This window comes from Coturnix japonica, chromosome 3 (genome assembly GCF_054131305.1).
Source record: "Coturnix japonica strain WE chromosome 3, WE-NBRP24, whole genome shotgun sequence".
Classification (NCBI taxonomy): Eukaryota; Metazoa; Chordata; class Aves; order Galliformes; family Phasianidae; genus Coturnix; species Coturnix japonica.
Genome location: NC_140665.1, coordinates 78,279,493 through 78,297,559, shown reverse-complemented (window position 1 = coordinate 78,297,559; position 18,067 = coordinate 78,279,493). Strand labels below are relative to the sequence as shown.

The window sequence follows — 18,067 nt, the reverse complement described above, 5'->3', positions numbered from 1 at the left end:
TACGCATGACCACCCAAAAATCAAACTGTGTTTCTGAGAGTATTGTCCAAATGCTTGTTGAACTCTGCTAAACACAGCTGCTATCTGTTTTCTTTCTGTGTGTCTGCTGTATCAGAATGTTCACCTGTTCCCGATCTTTGGAACTCAGCTTGGATAAATGTTTCTGGAAAACATTTATTGATAACTCCATTAAAGTCTCTAGTAGAAGGGTGTTTATGCTGTCTGAATGACACTGAGAAGTAATGCAGAGAGAGCACTGTGTGTCCATATGCTGATACAACCTCTGAGATTTTGGTATATCTTTGGGAAGAAGGTGACTTTTATAGGAACTGGCTGGCAACCGTGAAGAGACCTGTAAATCTTCTTGCAGTTAATTCACTTTTCCACAAGATGGAGCCAGTTATTCGACAAATAAAGTGTCCGCCGGTGTTCCTCCTGTTTAACAAAAGAGAAGGGAATTAAAGTTACTTCTGTGTATTCCCCTGCTTCTCCTGTAAGCTGAGCGGGTAGTGGTGGAGTGGTGAAGGGGAAGAAACTTAAACCTTGGGCTTCCTGGAACAAATGTACTTTGACTTGTGTTATCTTCTATGATGCGCTAAACGAGGCTCAGCATTGCCACTCCTGTTGTTGTTGCTGCCTGAAGAGCTAGATTAGCTGTACCCACAAAAACCTCTGTGTGTAAGTTGTAGTTCCATTTGTTATGTTAACAGGGAGCATCGGCAATGCTGGCAGTTTTTATTGCTGCTTTCTTGATCTACTTTCTAATATAAAGGAGAAGAGCATTTTGCCCAAAACAAGCTGTGGGAATAGGGAGGAAAGAGGCATAAGGGACACATTAAAGGCATGCAAGGAACTGGTCCAGTTTAAATAATACAGAGAGTCATCTTTTTGCTTTAAGGTGACTGAATTACAGCTGCAAATATGACTACATATGCACAATAAACCCGATGTGCTTTTATTTGGTATTGGTTATTTTAATGGTCATTTAAATTGTTAATGTCCTAGTGAAGATTGCCAAATGTTCTATTAAGAACTGGAAGTTAAACTTAAGTCTAATCAGTAGAGAGTGTAGAAAAGGAAAAGTTCAGATGAAGCAAGCAAGATTTTCATTTTTGAGGTAGTAATCTGTCTTCGGAAAAGGACTAAGTGTTTTCTTGGGTGTACCCAGACTGTTTCAGAGACTGCTTGGACTGCTGAACAGTTGTAAACTCATCAGTTATTTTCAGGACAAGTTCAAGTCCTGCGGCTCTTTTCCTAGCTTTATCTTTAGCTAATGATGAAAGAGACTGAATGCATTTTGAAGCAGTGAAGTTGCCCTTCTCTTAAATGACTGAAGAAGTTACTTGATGTGGGTTTTGTATCAGGAATGGTACACTGAAAGCAGTGCAGCTCAGTTGTTCTGGTGCGAAGCTTCTATTCAAATAACTTGAAAAAGAATAAACTGTATTAAAACTTATATCAAACAACATTTTGTGCTAATGTTGGCCAACTGAAGTTGCACAGGATGACGGCTGTTCTTGTCAGGGTGGCTTTACTACAGACGCGAAATGTTTTGCAGAGTGTTGAGCAAAGCTAACATAAAGTATGCATTCAGGAACATCAGTTGCTGCTGCTTTGCTTTTGACCTTGGAGTTCTTTTTGTTCGCAGGCTGTCATATTGCATCTTCAACCAGAGTTTTGAAGCCCATGCAGAAGAATTTTGTAGCTTCTTCTATCCGCTGCTTACAGCGGCCATAATTGACTTTTATTAATTTTTATTTGAAATTAAGTTATTTCTTAAATAAAATTAATGAATGTTTGAGAATAAGCAAAACTGTTCCTTTCCAAGAGAATAGTAACTATGGTATGTTATGATTTCAGTGTTTGCTAACAAAATTTTAGGTTAGCAGTCTTCATCCCAACTTATTTTAATAGACTTCAGTCATGTAGAGCCCATGTTCTGATTGTATCTTCTCAAAGTAGAACATACGCATATGGGATACGATAGCTGAAAGTCTGAGGAATAGGGAACTAGGCAGTTGGCCTAAAGGGCAGTGCCTAGGTCAGAGACTGATGGGATGTGTAGTTAAATAAGCCCTGCTTTGTTTGAAAATGAATAAAGTTATAGTGGCAGTGTGAACACTGTGAAGGGCAAAAATATGGTACATAGATCATAGAATCACAGAATCACCAAGGTTGGAAAAGACCTAAAAGATCATTCAGTCCAACCATTCACCTATTACCAATAGCTCCCACTAAACCATGTCCCTCAATACAACATCCAGTCTTTCCTTGAACACCCCCAGGGTTGGTGACTCTACTACCTGGGCAGTCCATTCCAGTGCCTGACCACCCTTTCTGAGAAGTAATATTTCCTAATGTCCAGATGTTACAGATAAGTGTCTCCTGTCACTGTAGTAACACGGTGAGAACTGGCTTTGTTCCTTATCACCTGAGGGTGAGCCATCCAGTTTTTCTCCATACTGGACAGGCTGTTGGGTGCACAAGACCTTACTGTACTTGTTTTTAAATTCTCATGTCTATATTAAGCACCTGCATAAACAAAGTTATGTTATCTATAATAAGGTAGCAAAGGAAGTATGTAGAGTAAGTTTTCTGCTGTATTCAACAACTTTAGCTGAAAGTGGATTAATATGTTGAGGCAGGTAGTCTGCAAAACTCCATTCTAGAACGCTAAAACTAGAGTACTGTGTGTTGATAGTGGGGTTTTCCTGTGCTATGTATAGCTAGGTATGTAGTCCTTGGTGGGGTGGGGGAAATGATAGTTCAAGAGGCTGCTGGCTTTTGTGCTGTCCAAAGATGTGTATTGAAAATAGCTTTAATGTTAGTTCTTACATAACAAGAGTTAGTTTCTCCATTGAAGTGTGGCTTGTCAAGCATTAGTTTCAGTGAGTGATTGTTAGCTCTCTTGACCCCTGAAACCTAACTTTATGATGGTACAAATTACTTCTAAAACTGCCAGTCATCTTAATACTTATGGTCTTAAAGGTCAAGCAGTGGACATAACGTAGTCTGACTTGCTGAGATCATGAACAAGACAAATTAAAAACAAAGTGTCTACCCAAAACATGGCTAGTAAGTGGAAAGCATTTTGCAGTAAAGACAGGGCTGTGTAAATGTGTGTTGGGATTTTGTGCAGCAATTCCAAAGAATGGAGGCTAACTGAAACCACTTCTTTCTTGTTTATGCTAATGCTGAACAGTGCTTGTGCATTGCCAAGACTTCTCCCTTCCTGTCTTCTTCCTCTCAAGTGAGAGGGTTGAATGGACAAGAAACTGAGTGGAGACACAACTGCTATTCCAGTGTTGTGTTGAGTACTAAAAGCTCAAGGATGAGAGGAGGAAGCATGTTGGTGTTCATTGTATTGCTTTCCAAAGCAGCTGTTATGTGTACTGAAGCCCTGCTTTCTAGCAGGTAGCTATTCATCTACCTCCTGATAGGAAGTAATGAGTAAATCCCTCTTCATGGTTTGCTTGTGCGCACAGCTTTGATTTCACCTGCTAAACTGTCATTATCTATAAGTTTTCTCACTTACCCTTTACCTCCTTTGCGTATCACAGAAGAGTGAGTTAGCAGCCCTGTGTTAGGCTGTCTGTTGTAGCTTGACTCCAGCCAGTCCAAAGTTAAAGATGGGAGAAGGAGGCCTGATTTTCTAGGTCCAAGGAAAGTATTTATAGGCTGTGTTAATTATTGTAATACAAAGGTATCTATTCTCCCTCAAGGGAGTCAACAGCTCCTCCTAACTTAGTATCATCTACAAATTTACTTGATATGTGTTTGAGTCTTGCATCAGATCACTCATAAAAAAATTAAAGAGAATTTTAAAGAGCATTTGACTTGAAATTACTACAGTCAAATAACCCAAGTGGAGCTAGACTTGATTCTCTTATAGGTGTGTTTGGGAGTTCTGGTTCATAAATTGTCTGGATGCTGGAATACATCTTGGTATTTTGATCACTTGACTTTATAAATGCCTGTATAATTGTTCCCTAAGAGCTTGCATGCTAGTGTTTTGTAGTCCGTGCATAAATGGGTATTAAAGGATTTGTTTCGTTAATATTACTCAGCATTTAATTTCAAGCCAGTTGCAGATGCTTTTCTTGGGAGGTTTTTAATTGGAGAGAAAGGGTTATCTTCTACTGATTTTTTTTTTTTTTTTTTTTTTTCTGGTCTTTGCATTTGATGCATAGCTATAAAGTGTTATTTGAAGTGTAAGAGAAATCCTACTGCTTCTCATAAGCCAACTTCTGAAAGTTTCATTAGGGTGTGTTTCCCAGCTAACTGAAATGTTATACGATACCACTGTTAAGTAGAAAGTCATAAATAAAATGGTTGACCACATTAGCAGTAATCAGATGTCTTGGAGAAAGTATTGTCAGCCTTTATTCAGATGTCATTTTGCTTAGAATAGAATAATATCAAAGAAAATCTTCACAGAATATGAAATTTTGAAATTAACTAATATAATTCCATGTTTCCCTTAGGTCCACGATGGGCTTCATGGAACACTGGTGTTTTTATTTGCATCAGATGTGCTGGAATACATCGAAATCTTGGAGTCCATATATCAAGGGTCAAATCTGTCAACTTGGACCAGTGGACACCAGAGCAAATACAGGTAAAATGCTGGTGTGCTTTCAAATTGGAAGGAATTCTAGGAATATTTGTGAAAGGGTTGAGTTTATCATGTTTTACTAGCAGATAATAGAGACAGGAGATATACGGTGATTTTCAAATGTTTTAGGGCAACAGTTCAGCAAGATAACTTAATACCTCTGCACAGACAAGAAAATTACATGATCAAAAAAAAGATACCTGTGGTTTTTAGGAGATGTACTTAAGAGTATTTTACCTTCCCTTCCTTTGAACGTTTCAAATGTGATTCTATATTAATAAAGTGTTGTACGGACTGTCTTCTGATTCTCTGTAAGCAGTGTATGTCCTTTATAAATAGTGCAAGAGATTTTTCAGGTTTCATTCCATGGGACTGAACAGATTTTAGTCAGCTATAACCTACTCACAAATACCTAATTATGTTATTTAAACCATTTTGTGAATAATTTTGAACTCCTCCCAAGTGTGGGATTAGAAATACTTGTGTTCATAAGAATCTTTGGTATGCTGAATGAGTTTGAGGAGCTGAAGCTCGTTAAGTGCAATAATTGTGGGACATTAAAGTTCTTTAAAACCTGCAGCATCATTTAATCACACCTTTATCATACTGACTGTATCAAGTAGATTTTTGGAAGTATCCAAGGGTCATGAACTAACTGTTTTCTACATTTCCTTAGTGCATGCAAGAAATGGGAAATACTAAAGCAAGATTACTCTATGAAGCAAATCTACCGGAGAACTTTCGAAGACCTCAAACAGATCAGTATCCTTTTTGCTTTAGTTTTCATGTTGAAATTATTTTAAGTGCAATCTAGATGTTATTACTATTTCAAGAAAATTCTCCATTTGGCAACTCATTATTTCATTGATATTGGCATGTATGAAAAAGCAGTAGAAATTGGGAACAGTTCAGAAAAGGTTTAAATTGCTTCAGTTATAGCAAATCTACTTTGCAATGAGATTTGGCAAGCCTCATTTATTTTTACTGTCAAAGAAGTGACTGCATAAATTCCATATATGTAGGAAGTTGGAGTGATACCAGAGAGCTCTCAATTCTGTCCTTGTCTTGAATAACTGCCAGCTAAAGTTAGAAGAATTTGAACAGGATATAATAAGCTGAATCCTGATGTAAAATAAGTCACTGGATCTTACACAAGTGAAGTACAGATTTCTACCTCCAGATTAAGTGTATGGTTTTCTGAAGTTGAAGTGTATGCACTCTGTGAACTGTATGAGCACAGATGATTAACATGGGAATTTCTGTATAAACCAGACATCTCTGTCAGCTGCCAATTGTGCAGCTGTATCTGGTAGAGGAGGGGCTGGAGTAAAAATGATCTGCCACAAATAATTCTTTTTCTTCAAAAATAATACTTCTTGAATGCAGGGAATTCATTGTGAAACTGATAATAGTATTAATTTAGATTTGATTTAGCTTCTGATTTAGTGATGGTATTCCACAGGTTGGATTTGCTTCACTTGGTCTTATTGGAACTCTTAATTGTAATGAGATCTTAAACGTTACTGTTAAGCAAGCTGAATCTTTTCCTCGCTCTCTTAAGTCTAATACAGACTATGGAGACTGATAAACTGACTTAGTTTTAACTGGATATGAATTTTCTTCATCTCTATAGAAAAGCAATTATGGTTCTTCTGTTTATTAGGTAGTATGCTTGACATGCTATGTATCAAGAGATTTTCTTTTGAATGGTCACGGGTTTAATGATAATGTGCATTTGAGTAAAACCGATGTGTCCCTGATATTCCAGTAGCTTTTGAGTTAAATGTACCAAGGCATAATTAAAACAAACAAACAAACCTTGAACTACATAGCACAGTAATTTTCCAGCTGTAATACTGTAAGACTTGATATCTGTCATAAGACTGAAATGCTTAGGTTAAAACTTACCTAAGACTTGACCTCGAAGATTTTGTACTGCAACTGACTTCAATGTAATGGTGTTATTGCAGGAGAACTAATAACGCTATGCTTGAAGCTTTTGTTTTGAGTAAAGCCAAAAGTAGTTCTGTTGCACAGTAAATCTCAGGCAACTGAGAAAATAATCACTTTTGTCTTTTCAGGCTTATTTAAAACTTTCTGTTGACACTGGAGATAATTGTGTAGTCTCCTATAAGTTTCTTAGTGGTGACTTGTGAAATTAAATAAATTCAGTTTACCATGTCATCTTTATAAAAAAAATACAGTACCAGGAACAAGGATGCTGACATTTTGTTTTATCTCTCTTCCCTTCAATTTTGGCAGCTGCACAGCTGCTTGACAGTGGTGACAAGCTGCTGCAATACGGGCTTCTTTTTGCCATTTGTTTTTGATCTTTTGTATCGTTACAAAATCATCGTCTTACAAGTGTTCTGCTTGTGAACATTTGTAATATTGTGAATCATCTTTTGGGTGAACTGTGATAACTCATTGCTATATGTTGATTGAATTGGTATGTATTATTCCACGTTAGCATTCGACTTCCTGTAGTACTAGAATGTACTCATACTGCTGCTTTCGAGGGAGCTGGATGGAGACATCGAGTAACTTAGAGGAAGGAAGTCTTTTATCAAAGTCCTCAGTCGCTTCTACTTATTGATCACAAGACTTTCTGGCCATGTTTTCATCTTCTCTTGTGCCTGGCAGGAGGCTCCGGCCTGGAAGCTGGCTCTGAGGATCATCTTAATGTTTTATATGTGGGCACTAGTTTCCTCCTGTTTGAAAGTGGTTTTGTTCCAGTAGCAGGTTAAATCTTTCCTTTTGGTCTCTTCATTTTGTTTTTATTGCCTCTGAAATCAGATTTGGCATCTGTTTTAGGTTCTGCTTAATAAGAGCTCAGACGGTTACTGACCAAAGGAGCCTTTGTCATGGTTCAAAAATTCACGTGGGTTACCTTGAATAAGGATGTGTCTTTCAAAATACATAACTGAATACCCCAGGGTAATCGCATCCGGAAATAAACCTTGTGAAAATACTTCTTAAATTCAGGCTTCATAACTGCCCCAAATATCAAGTGTTCATCCTGGGAAACTCTTGTCCTCATGCTTAGTTTATGCACTGCAGCAAGTAATTCATAATGCACACTGAAAATAAAATTTCTGAGGTAGTTCTGTTTATTCTTAACTAAGTTCCAAAAGTTACGGGTTCTGCATACTCCATTGCATATTCCATTCATCTCGATTTGATTTTTACCTCGATTTTGGGCAAAATGTCAGTCCTCATGTGTAAAGAACCATGTGTATATAACTATCTTAATACTGGCATTTCAGAGTGTGTGTGAGATACTCTTTAGAATGCAGATATAGTTGAAAAGAAGTATGAAAGTGTAGAGAGAACTGTGAGGTCAGGGCTTGAACTGGTGATTGAGCACCTGGTGAAGAGGTGTGGCTGATCCAGGGAGGGCGGGTACATTGTTTGACAGGAAGGGGTGGACCCAGGGCGGAGCCATGCTAAGTTCATATAAAGACCAGCCACTAAAGGGAGAGTGTCTTTTGGGTCCAGTCCGCTTTGTGAGGAGGAGTGCTGTATTGCTAAAGAGCCACTTCACCAGCTGTGTGAGTTGCATTCTTCTTTCTAGGTATGACTACTGGCCTACCTGTGAATACTTTACTTGGTATTGCCAAGAACCTGTCAGAAGCAATTTTGCTTCTACGTAAGCAGAACAAAAAGAATGTTATTGCAGCTTTTTATGAAGCAGGTGTTTAGGTGGTGCTTGCATACCATTTGAAACTAAGTGTTATTGTTGAAGATAAAATTTGATGTGCAGAAGGAAGGAACTGAGCTTAGTGAGCTCTCTGCTAATCTTAAGAGATTGTAAATGGAGCTAAGGTATTTTTCCCTTGACTGAAGGGAAAAAATGATCTGGAAGTTAAAAATGCAATGAACCTCAGCCTCCATAGTTGAAACTTTGATTTCTAAATTATATAATGGTACTGCTGAACAGATTAGTTAAAATTTATTCTACGGGTGCTGCAGAGTCAGCTTTAGTGAAGTTAAAATATTCACTGTTTTGGATGAGCTGCTTTATTGGGCTGAGATAATGCTTGAAGAAAATAGCTAATGCCCTGTCTGTGTTTGAGCTGAGGAGTTGTATGTTCTGGTTTCAGTGTTACTATGCTTGCTGCTATTTTCACCTTTGGTTCAGTGTATTATTGTCAGTATTGCTTTAGTTTCCTTACCTTTCTGCAGAGATGTTTGTGCAAGTTCTCTCTGCATATTGAAAAACAGACATATACATTTCTTCTGAAGAACAAGTCTGTTTTCCAAGTTATGATGGCAAACTGTGCTTTAATTATTTGCAGCTTATAAATACTAACTGCAAATATCATGGCAGTGGTACACTTGGCTACTTCTAGTATATCCTTCTGATACCATTTCATTACGAGATTAAACTGGTTAATTTTCTAAATTAAGAGGATTTTTGGATGATGAAGTAGCAGCTGTTTTCTGTGGAGTGATTTCTGTTTTACTGTTTTAAAATGATTGAGAGAACAGAATCTTCTGCAGTTCTTTGATTTGAATAACATGTCTGCTTTTTAGGTTACTGGTGCTGTTTTCTGAACGCATGTTTTCCTTAAACCAGCTATTTCCAGAGCCGTGGAATTTTTCATCAGGGATAAGTATGAAAAGAAGAAGTATTATGATAAAAACGCAGCTAATGCCTTCAATGTAAGTAAGCAGTTTTGCTAAGAATTCTGTCACTTTTCTTCCTTGGGAGTTACAAATATAAAAAACATTATACACGTTAGAATGTCATTTGTGGTTTAAAACTTTTTTGATACAGTGATAAATGTTTTATCTCTTGAAATTTGATTCTTACATCCTTCAAGTGCAACTTGCATTGTCTGTTACATTTATAACAGCAAACCATTATGGCCCAAGAAATAGCTTTCTTCAGAACCTGTACATTGTGGTGTTCTGCTCTTTCAGTGATGAATAGTTTTTTAACAGTGTACTTGGGAGTTCTTTCTGTGCGTCCCTTTCTGTGTTACGGGAATAAAACGGGATTACTGTTCCTCTTGTCTTTCTTTTCCTTATTCTTTGTAGTACCTTGATGGGATTTTAAGGTGTTGTGTAGCCCTATTCTGTGTTTAGCAGAGTAGCAAGATCCACTAAAATCTTGCTTCCAGTGAGGTGCACTGTAACAGCAAACGTGGTCAATAAGACATAATGGCTGTTCAATCAGGTAGCTGTGCAGTTGCCACAGTAAGCTGATGAATGACTTCCTTGCAAAGCAGTTTTGAGAATGTAAGCCATTCTTAGAATCACCAAGATTGTAAGAGGCCTCTAAGATCATCTAGTTCAACTGTCCACTTACCTCCAATGTTTCCCTACTAAACTTACTCCCTTAGTACAACATCTAAATGTTTCTTGATACTGTGGGAGACAGTGACAAAGGCTTTGCTTAAGTTTAGGTAGACTATGTCAACAGCCCTTCCTTCACTCATCAGGCAGGCCACTCAATCACAAAAGGAGATCGTGTTGGTTAAGCAGCACCTGTCGTTCATGAACCCATGCTGCTTAGGCCTGATCCTGTGGTTGTCCTGCACGTGCTGTGTGATCCCGCTCGAGATGGTTTTAATGAAGTTTGGAGTCTTACAGTTTTGTTTTCATTTATACAGTTGTTTATGGGGTACATAAACAATCTAGTTCATACTTCTTAATTTTTATATAAATATATGTATGCTTAATCTCTTATACGTCTGCATTATTGAAGTATGGCCTAACACAAAAGTTATTAGTGAACTTTGTTAGAGAATGAGTATCAGGATGGGAGAAGATACTGGATATTTATCCTACCTTTGCCATTTGAGGAAATGGGTCTTTGAAGGCTATTTTTATTTGAGAAGGTTTAGAACAGCCTGCAAACTAGAAAAGTTAATTTAATTAAGCTCTGTTGAAGCAGAGGTAAGGTTACTTCATTTAAACTATGGTTTACTGCTGTTTGCTTTGATTCTGAAGTAGAAAGTGGGAACAAATCATTAAAAATTATACGTACTTAAAAGACTTGCAAGGTCATCTTAAACAGCGAGCCTAGCTGTTTAGTGTGACAATCTACTTCTGCTTTAGTATATTTGAACGAGTAATCAGATTTTGCTTACTGTACAGCAGACTAATATAAATGGTTTATTTGTCATAGTATTAAGAATAGAATCCAGACAAGCTGGAGAGATGAATGTTACTGCTGAGTAGGGGGCAGTGTTTTATTTCATCCTGCCTGGGCTTTTCTTTCATTGACTTTAGTAAATCGCATAATTTGTCTGATACAGGAATACAATCTGATTATGAAATACTTAATAGATGAGCCCTGAAAATTCACACGAGTGTGGTGCTTGCCTCCCAACCTGCTACTTGTTTTCATTGACTCTCCTTGGCTCTCAGCCCAGCTCTTGTGCACTTGTATTTCTCTGGTGTTCTGTGGTTATCTTTTGAGCAAACCTTGGATTGACAGGAAAGAGGGAGAAAAGGTAGAGATGGGTATTCTTTTGGCATGTCCAATATGCTTCTTTTCTTCTGGATATATAAGGTAGAGAAGAAGCAAAGTGACAGAACAGGGCTCAGTGGACACAAGCTGGAGCATAAGTTCCAGCTGAATGGTGAGGAAAAACCCTTTCACTGTGAGGGGTGATGAGACATTGGAACAGACTGCCCTGAGAGATTGTGAAGTCTCCTTTTCTGGGGGTATTCAAGAGTTACCTGGACACCTTCCCATGCAACCTACTGTAGGGAACCTGTCTTAGCAGGGGGATTGGATTTTATGATCTCTAGAGGTCCCTTCCAACCCCTGTGATGTGTATCTATCTATATGTATATGCTGTCATTTATATGAACAAGTAAAACAGGTGCAAAAGCAGGCTCGCTAGACCTCAGGATTGCTTTCCTTAATCATATAGTCATAGAATGGCATGGATTGAAAAGAACCTCAAAGATCATTGAGTTTCAAACTCCTTGCTATGTGTTGGCAAGCACCAACTGCCAGACCAGGCTGCCCAGAGCCACATCCAGCCTGGCCTTCAATGCTTCCAGGGATGGGGCATCCACAACCTCCTTGGGCAACCTGTTCCAGTGTGTCACCACCCTCCGTGTGAAGAGCTTTCTCCTAATATCTAACCCAAATCCAGTAGTTTTGCTGAAGTGGTATTGAAAACTTCAAGGGTGGTGTTCCCAAATCTGGTCTTACTGTTTGAGGTGCTTGCGATAACAGCTTTCAAGTTGCATAGAAGTTGCACATTTTAATAAAACGTGTTCAATGCCATATGCTGTTTTTCATGGATTGATTTTGTCAAGATCCTAAGCTTTTCAGGTTTGTCTCGCAGTGCCATGTCTGTGTTAATGTATTCTGCCTGTTGGAGTCAGGAGCGTATATGTCAAGTTCAGTTCTTGATTCTGTGATGCTCAGGATTCTTGTATGAAAATGCTGATTAGATGAGTTATCTTTTCTGACAACTCTGCTGTAATGCTGAATTAAGTTTCGAGAGGCCCTTATTGTGATAACAAAGTTATCCATTGGCCAGCCCAGTAGGGCTTTCAAATATGCAGGGGGAAAGAAATGCCAGGAAAAAAAAAAATCTTGAGAAAAATACATTTAAAATCAGTCTGATAACTTAAGGGATGAGGTGATGTGGGTGTTTTATGAGAGCCTTTCATTTTTATTTTTATTTTTTAACATTTAAACTTGAAACATTCTGACAATTCAAAAGTTTGAACCTTTGTGTTTGCTGCTTCATTATACTGTAATACAAGGAGAAAAAGATTTAGAAAAAACATCTAACATTGCAGTTGTTATTTTCAGATTTTAGGTCAGCAGGGGGTGACCAACAGCCACCGAATGAGGCTGTAACTTCTGTAAGTGTCAGACAGCCTATTTATATCAAGCTTGATAAGCAGAAGCATCTTTTTTTCCTTTATTTTTAAGTGAAGATATAGTTTAGGGAAATGTAATCCTCAAGAAAGCCCTTTAGGGCAGACATGTTTTTTACTTGCAGAAGCAGTTATCTTTTAGCCAGCCCAAAGAATGGAAGCTTATAACTTCTGCAAGTATCATACAGTTGTAATAATCTGTAAGTACTTACATACAACAATAGGGCTCTGATTAATGGCTATGACTTTACAGACAGCTATCTGGTATTTATTATGTTTAGGAAAATGTATGCTTATTATCAAAGTACATTCCACTTAAGCAGTGTAGCCTGTGACAGAAGTAGTATTTCTTAGGCCAGTGCCTATCATAATTCTCTTAAAACATCAGTAAGAGATGCACTGGTATAAAAGACAAATGCTCATTTCTCAGAAAGTAGTTTGCAGTCCTAATGTGGTGAGACTTTGATCTGTCAAAACTACTCCCAAGCAACTGCTTAAGCCAAGTCTCCCAATCTGTCCAGCTACCTTCCTGTTTTGCTTTGATATGATGTAATTTTGAAACATGCAGGACTTAGTGCTCAGTATGCTTTTTTATGGATGCCTGAATTCGAAAAGAATTGAGGAATATTACAATTAAGAATGTGAACTTGTGTGTTACGTGGGAGTGTATGTTATCTTTGTGCTATGAAAATCACGTGTGACTTAGTATTGCTAACAGTGGGTATTTTTTCATACTGAATAATGATCTTGAGAGCAGCATCAAGTCAACTGATTTGAAATACACCCAGCATAATGTTGTCCTCCTAAAATTTATTTTCTGCCAAGCCCTCTTCTTATTTTTTTAAAAATTAGTATGTAAGCTGTGAAAAAAATTATAGCATAGAATCTGTTAAAACAAAATCCAAAAAATGAAAGGATTAAGGGTCTTTATGATCATGATGCTTCTAAGGTACAGTAGCACAAACATCTTGCTGTGCAGTATTCTGCGATGTTTGACTTACAGCTTAGAGCTTCCGTGACTTCTGTAATCAACTACAGACACCATGTGTCAGAGATACCAGGTAATTGTGTACGTTAAAACTTCACGTGGGTGCTAATACGAAGCTGTTCAGGAATATCATTCCACTTCAGGCACACTCCTGAGTTTCACTTCTAAGCATAGGCAGATCTTCTTGTATTCATGTGTTGCTTTTGTGTACAACTGTGCAAGAACTGAGTGCTAAAGCATGCAGAGCAGTTCTTCCTCTTGCAGTCTGGGTTGTAAAAACTCTTGCTTAGTAAATCTGTTGTTTGCTTTGGGTTTCCATTAAAATTTTTGTTGCTTGTTTTCTCCTGAAGTGCTTTTCAAGCAGCACGGCCTGCAGCTCCCCAGACACCTTTCCCCCAAGAATCTGAACCTGGATGTTTAAATAAATAACTTGAAGGACTTAATAGAATTGTTACACTAAATATAAGCAGAGCAAATAAAAGTTTAATCAGAGACATGAGACATATTCTGAGATAAGATATGAAACTCATTATTTTTAGGAGGCTAAGCTGTCTTAAAGAAGCTACCGCTTTCAGAAGAGAAGGCTTGCATAGTTCTAAAGCTGGGTATAGAGAGGGGAGTCCCAGGTGGTAAAATACTGGATGGGCTAAGCAGATGGCTGCTTTAACACCCTCAAATTTTAGGGTTTTTTCTACTTTTCCTCTCACCAGACCTTATTACAGTTGCAACAATTCTTTTCTTTCTTTTCTTTCTGTTTTTGTCTGGCATATGTTTTTATGCCTCTGGATAACTTTTTCTCTTACTTTGTCATACTACTTTCAAGAAAGCAGTAGATATGTGCAGTGATGCAGAGCCAGAAGAAAGTTGATAGGAATTCCAGCTGAAAACTGTAGTTATCACAACCTGCATGCTTGTTGTGCAAGGGCATTTTTTATTTTTGAAATTTATTTCTTCTAGTGATATTTTCATTGTTGAAGCTATGGCAAATCAAGCTATTCTTGCCTTTTAGTTCAGGTTCTCTTTCCCTTTTTTGTTACCTTTATTGCAGAAACCATCTTTACCATAGACTTTCTACCACTATAAGCTGATGTATGAGATGTATAATGACTTGAAAATGGAATGTATGCAGTTCATTAGTAGAACTTAATGTGGAAAAATATCCTAATTTATTTAAAGCTAATGGTTGTTTTTTTTTAGCTGAGCTATCACAAGTTTTGATTCTTTTAAAACATTTGTATGATATTGAAAAGAGATGATGTACAGCTTAGTTTGAAAACTGGACGAGTATGTTTTTCTGTAATCTATTTAGAATATTACAGCAAATCACAGAATCACAGAATTATCAAGGTTGGAAAAGACCTAGAAGATCATCCAGTCCAACCATTACGAATACTTCCCAGCTGTTTTACCCTGAGAAAGAGGGTGCACTTAAAGCATTATCTTACTTTTGTGACTATCGAGACAAAGCATTTATCTGACAAGTGCACATTTTGGCCTTATTTCTTTCTCTTGATTCTCTGACCAATCTGAAGACAAAGTACTTGAATTCAGAACTGAAAATTAGGAGATTGCTTTCAGAGATCGCTTTCTAGTATGGAAGAAGTTTGAAGATTAGTCTTAGAGTGCTAGTACCTGTAGTTACTAAACTTGTAAAGTTAGACTGCATTGTTTCTCCTTTGTATTTGTATCCTCAGAAACAAATAAGCATAATCTGCGTAGCTAATGTGAAGACAGTGTCTAGTTGTGTAGGAATACAAGTATAATCTTTCTCAAGGAAACAATTTTGCTGATGCTAAAGCTACTTCTCTTGATGTTTTTATCTAACTTCTGTCAAGCCTTTAATGTGTTTGTCACCAGTATCTGGAATGACATCTGAGTTGGTAACAATGAGTGGAATTTACTTCTTGTTGAGGAAAAGCATTATGGAAGGTCAAAGCTCTTGGCTTAGTAAATATCTGATGAAAGTACGTGTGTTATATTTTTGTGCTGGGACAAGAATTGTTTGCCTGATATATGTATGTATTTGTTAAAATAATTCAATGCTGTGACTATACATGGGAAGGTGAAGTGCTCAGAGGGTGACTTGGTTCGACTTCTCCCTTTGTTCACTCTGGAAAGAAGGCAAACAATGTTCTGCATCTGTAAAATGTAGTTTAAAGGTTTTTCTGAAAGAAGTATTCATTTTGACTGATTATGTCTGTATTGAGTTCCAAATACTTGTAATCAAATGCATATAACTGGTAAGGTAGAGGGCAAGCTGTTGATAAGGCCATGTCCTTAGGTGCAGTTGCTGAGAGAAATGACTTAAGTTTCACAGAGCTTTAGGAAATCAAGTTTGAAGCCACCATATTATCTAACTTTAAAAGTTAAAAAAAAAAAAAATAATAGTACCCTCACTTAGCTGTTAAAACAACCAACAACAGTGACCCTTATGTCATACTTGTTATACGGGAAAGAAGTAGTGAGGTAGCTGTCCATTGTATCTAAAGATAAATGATGTAGGAATTCTCACAAGCAATCTGCAAACTTTTTTTTTTTTAATTAAAAACAACACAGCTTTTCAGAATGGATATGGAAACTGCATTTCTCACAGTGGATAGTGAATCAACTCAAGCTCATTCTAGGTACTTTCAGCCTCAGAAATAATGATCTGGCACCAACTATTCCACTACATGTAGTGTGAATATATTATCATGCACTGATGGTAGTCAGAGAATAATAAACAAAATTGCTATATTTAAGAAAAAGTGTGAATTATGTATGAAGCAGAAGCTCTATGAAACTCTTTAAGTTCATGGAAAGCAAAGAATAATGGATCTACATTTTCCGTGCTTTAAAACACTATGTATAATTGAAGAGGGTTGAAATTAGACAGGCAACTGGATAAAATGTGATGTGAATTTAAAGATTGCGATGACACATTTTCCAGAAAGTTGCTTTAAAGGAGATTAGTGCAGCAACTGTGTTGGGTAAAATGTGCCACGTGGGCAATTTAAGATGTAAAAATTCAGGTATGATAGGATGGATGAAAAGCAGCTACACAGTAACTAGCATTGAGTAACATTCAGTCATCGTCTTGGAGAGATGTTACTGGTGGCTTAGAAACCAAACCAAACACCTTTCCCAATAATTCAAGAACCTTAGTGCTTTTCCTAAGTGGTCTGTGGAAAAAAAAATGACTCAAGTAATAAATATATTTGAAATACATTAATAAAGATGAGCATTAAAAGGTAGTGAAATAACACCATGCAAGAACTGTGATTTGAGGGCAAGGATACTGAAAGTGGGATAAAATTGTTTGTGTGATCATGCTGGTGGAATTAGTTAAATTAAGAATCACAAGATAGCTAGGAGGAACCCTTAGAGATGATCCAACCTGCTCAAAGCAGGTCAGCTAGAACAGTCTACTCAGAGCTGTGTTCACGGGAGTTTTGAGAATCTCTAGGGGTGGAGACTCCACAGCTTCTCATGGCAACTTGTAAGGGTTGTTGAGTATTGGAGCACTTACCAAGTTTATAGTTCAGTGGAATTTCCTCTGAATCAATTTGATCAGTGTTTCTTGGTCCTTTTACTAAATACCTGAATACCACAGGAAACAGTTTGCTTCAGTCTTCCTAGATCAGTGCTACCAGGTACTTATACACGAGAATTTTTTTTCCTCCCTATTCCTTTCCTTCTCCTACTTTAGCTTTCTCTCCTCCACACTAAACAGTCTCAACTCACTAAGCCTCTCCATGCCTGAACGATGCTTCAATCCCTTAATCATTTTAGAATTCTTTTGTTGGACTTGCTCCTGCCAGCCCATGTCTGCCTCATGCTGGGGAACCCAGATCTGGACATGTTACTGACACGCATCCAGCTTGTCCTCCAGAACCTCTGGGTTCTCTTTTGCAGAGCTTCTTTCTAGCCAGTTGACCCCCAGCCTGGACTGATGGATGAAGTTTTTCTTCCCCAGATGCAGGACTTGGTGCTCCCCTTTGAATTCCATGTGGCTCCTGTTGGGCTGTCCTGCCAGTGTTGCTTTGAATGGCAGCATGCCTGTGTACTGCATCTACTCCTCTTCTGATTTTGCATCATCTTCATACTTGGTGTGATGAATTGTCCCACTGTGCAAGTCATCAGTGAAGCAGTTAAGTAGACTTGGCCCCAGAATCAACTTCTGAGTATACTGCTGCTGGCATGCCTTCAACTTGGAATTTGCCCAGCAGTGGGCAAAGCAGTTAAGTAATTAATTTGATATAAGAAGCAGGGTCTTATTTTCCCCTTATTTTTCATAAGGAAGCAAGTACTTCCCGTGAGGAGTAAACATGAGTGGACTGACCTGGCTACAAGTTACTATATCAGTGCAGGCAAAAATTCTGCCAAAGCTGAAATCCATACTGATGATTACCAGTTCAGGGTCAATCGTGAAAATGGTATGTTATGCTGGTATGCAGTGGAGCAGGTGTTACCACTTTGGAGAAGAAAGGTGTTCTGAAATGTTGGGAAGCTCTATTAAAGACAGTTTTCCCTTGAACAAATCCAGATAGAAAACATCTGTTAGGTTGGACAGGGGAAATAGAGAACACTTGAGTAAGAGATTAAAAGCATCTGTTTATCCAGTGTCA

At 37.8% G+C, this 18,067-nt stretch overlaps 1 protein-coding gene across 4 annotated transcripts in view; it reads left to right on the top strand.

Annotated features, from left to right (window-relative positions):
• Nucleotides 1–18,067, top strand: part of SMAP1 (small ArfGAP 1) — an 84,981-nt gene that overhangs the window by 17,744 nt on the left and 49,170 nt on the right. For all 4 annotated transcript variants that reach the window (XM_015859089.3, XM_085541978.1, XM_032443264.2 and 1 more), the window contains exons 2-4: nt 4,485–4,618; nt 5,292–5,377; nt 9,205–9,280. In XM_015859089.3, the coding sequence (XP_015714575.2) occupies nt 4,485–4,618; nt 5,292–5,377; nt 9,205–9,280 (296 nt within the window). The remainder of the gene's footprint in view (nt 1–4,484; nt 4,619–5,291; nt 5,378–9,204; nt 9,281–18,067) is intronic.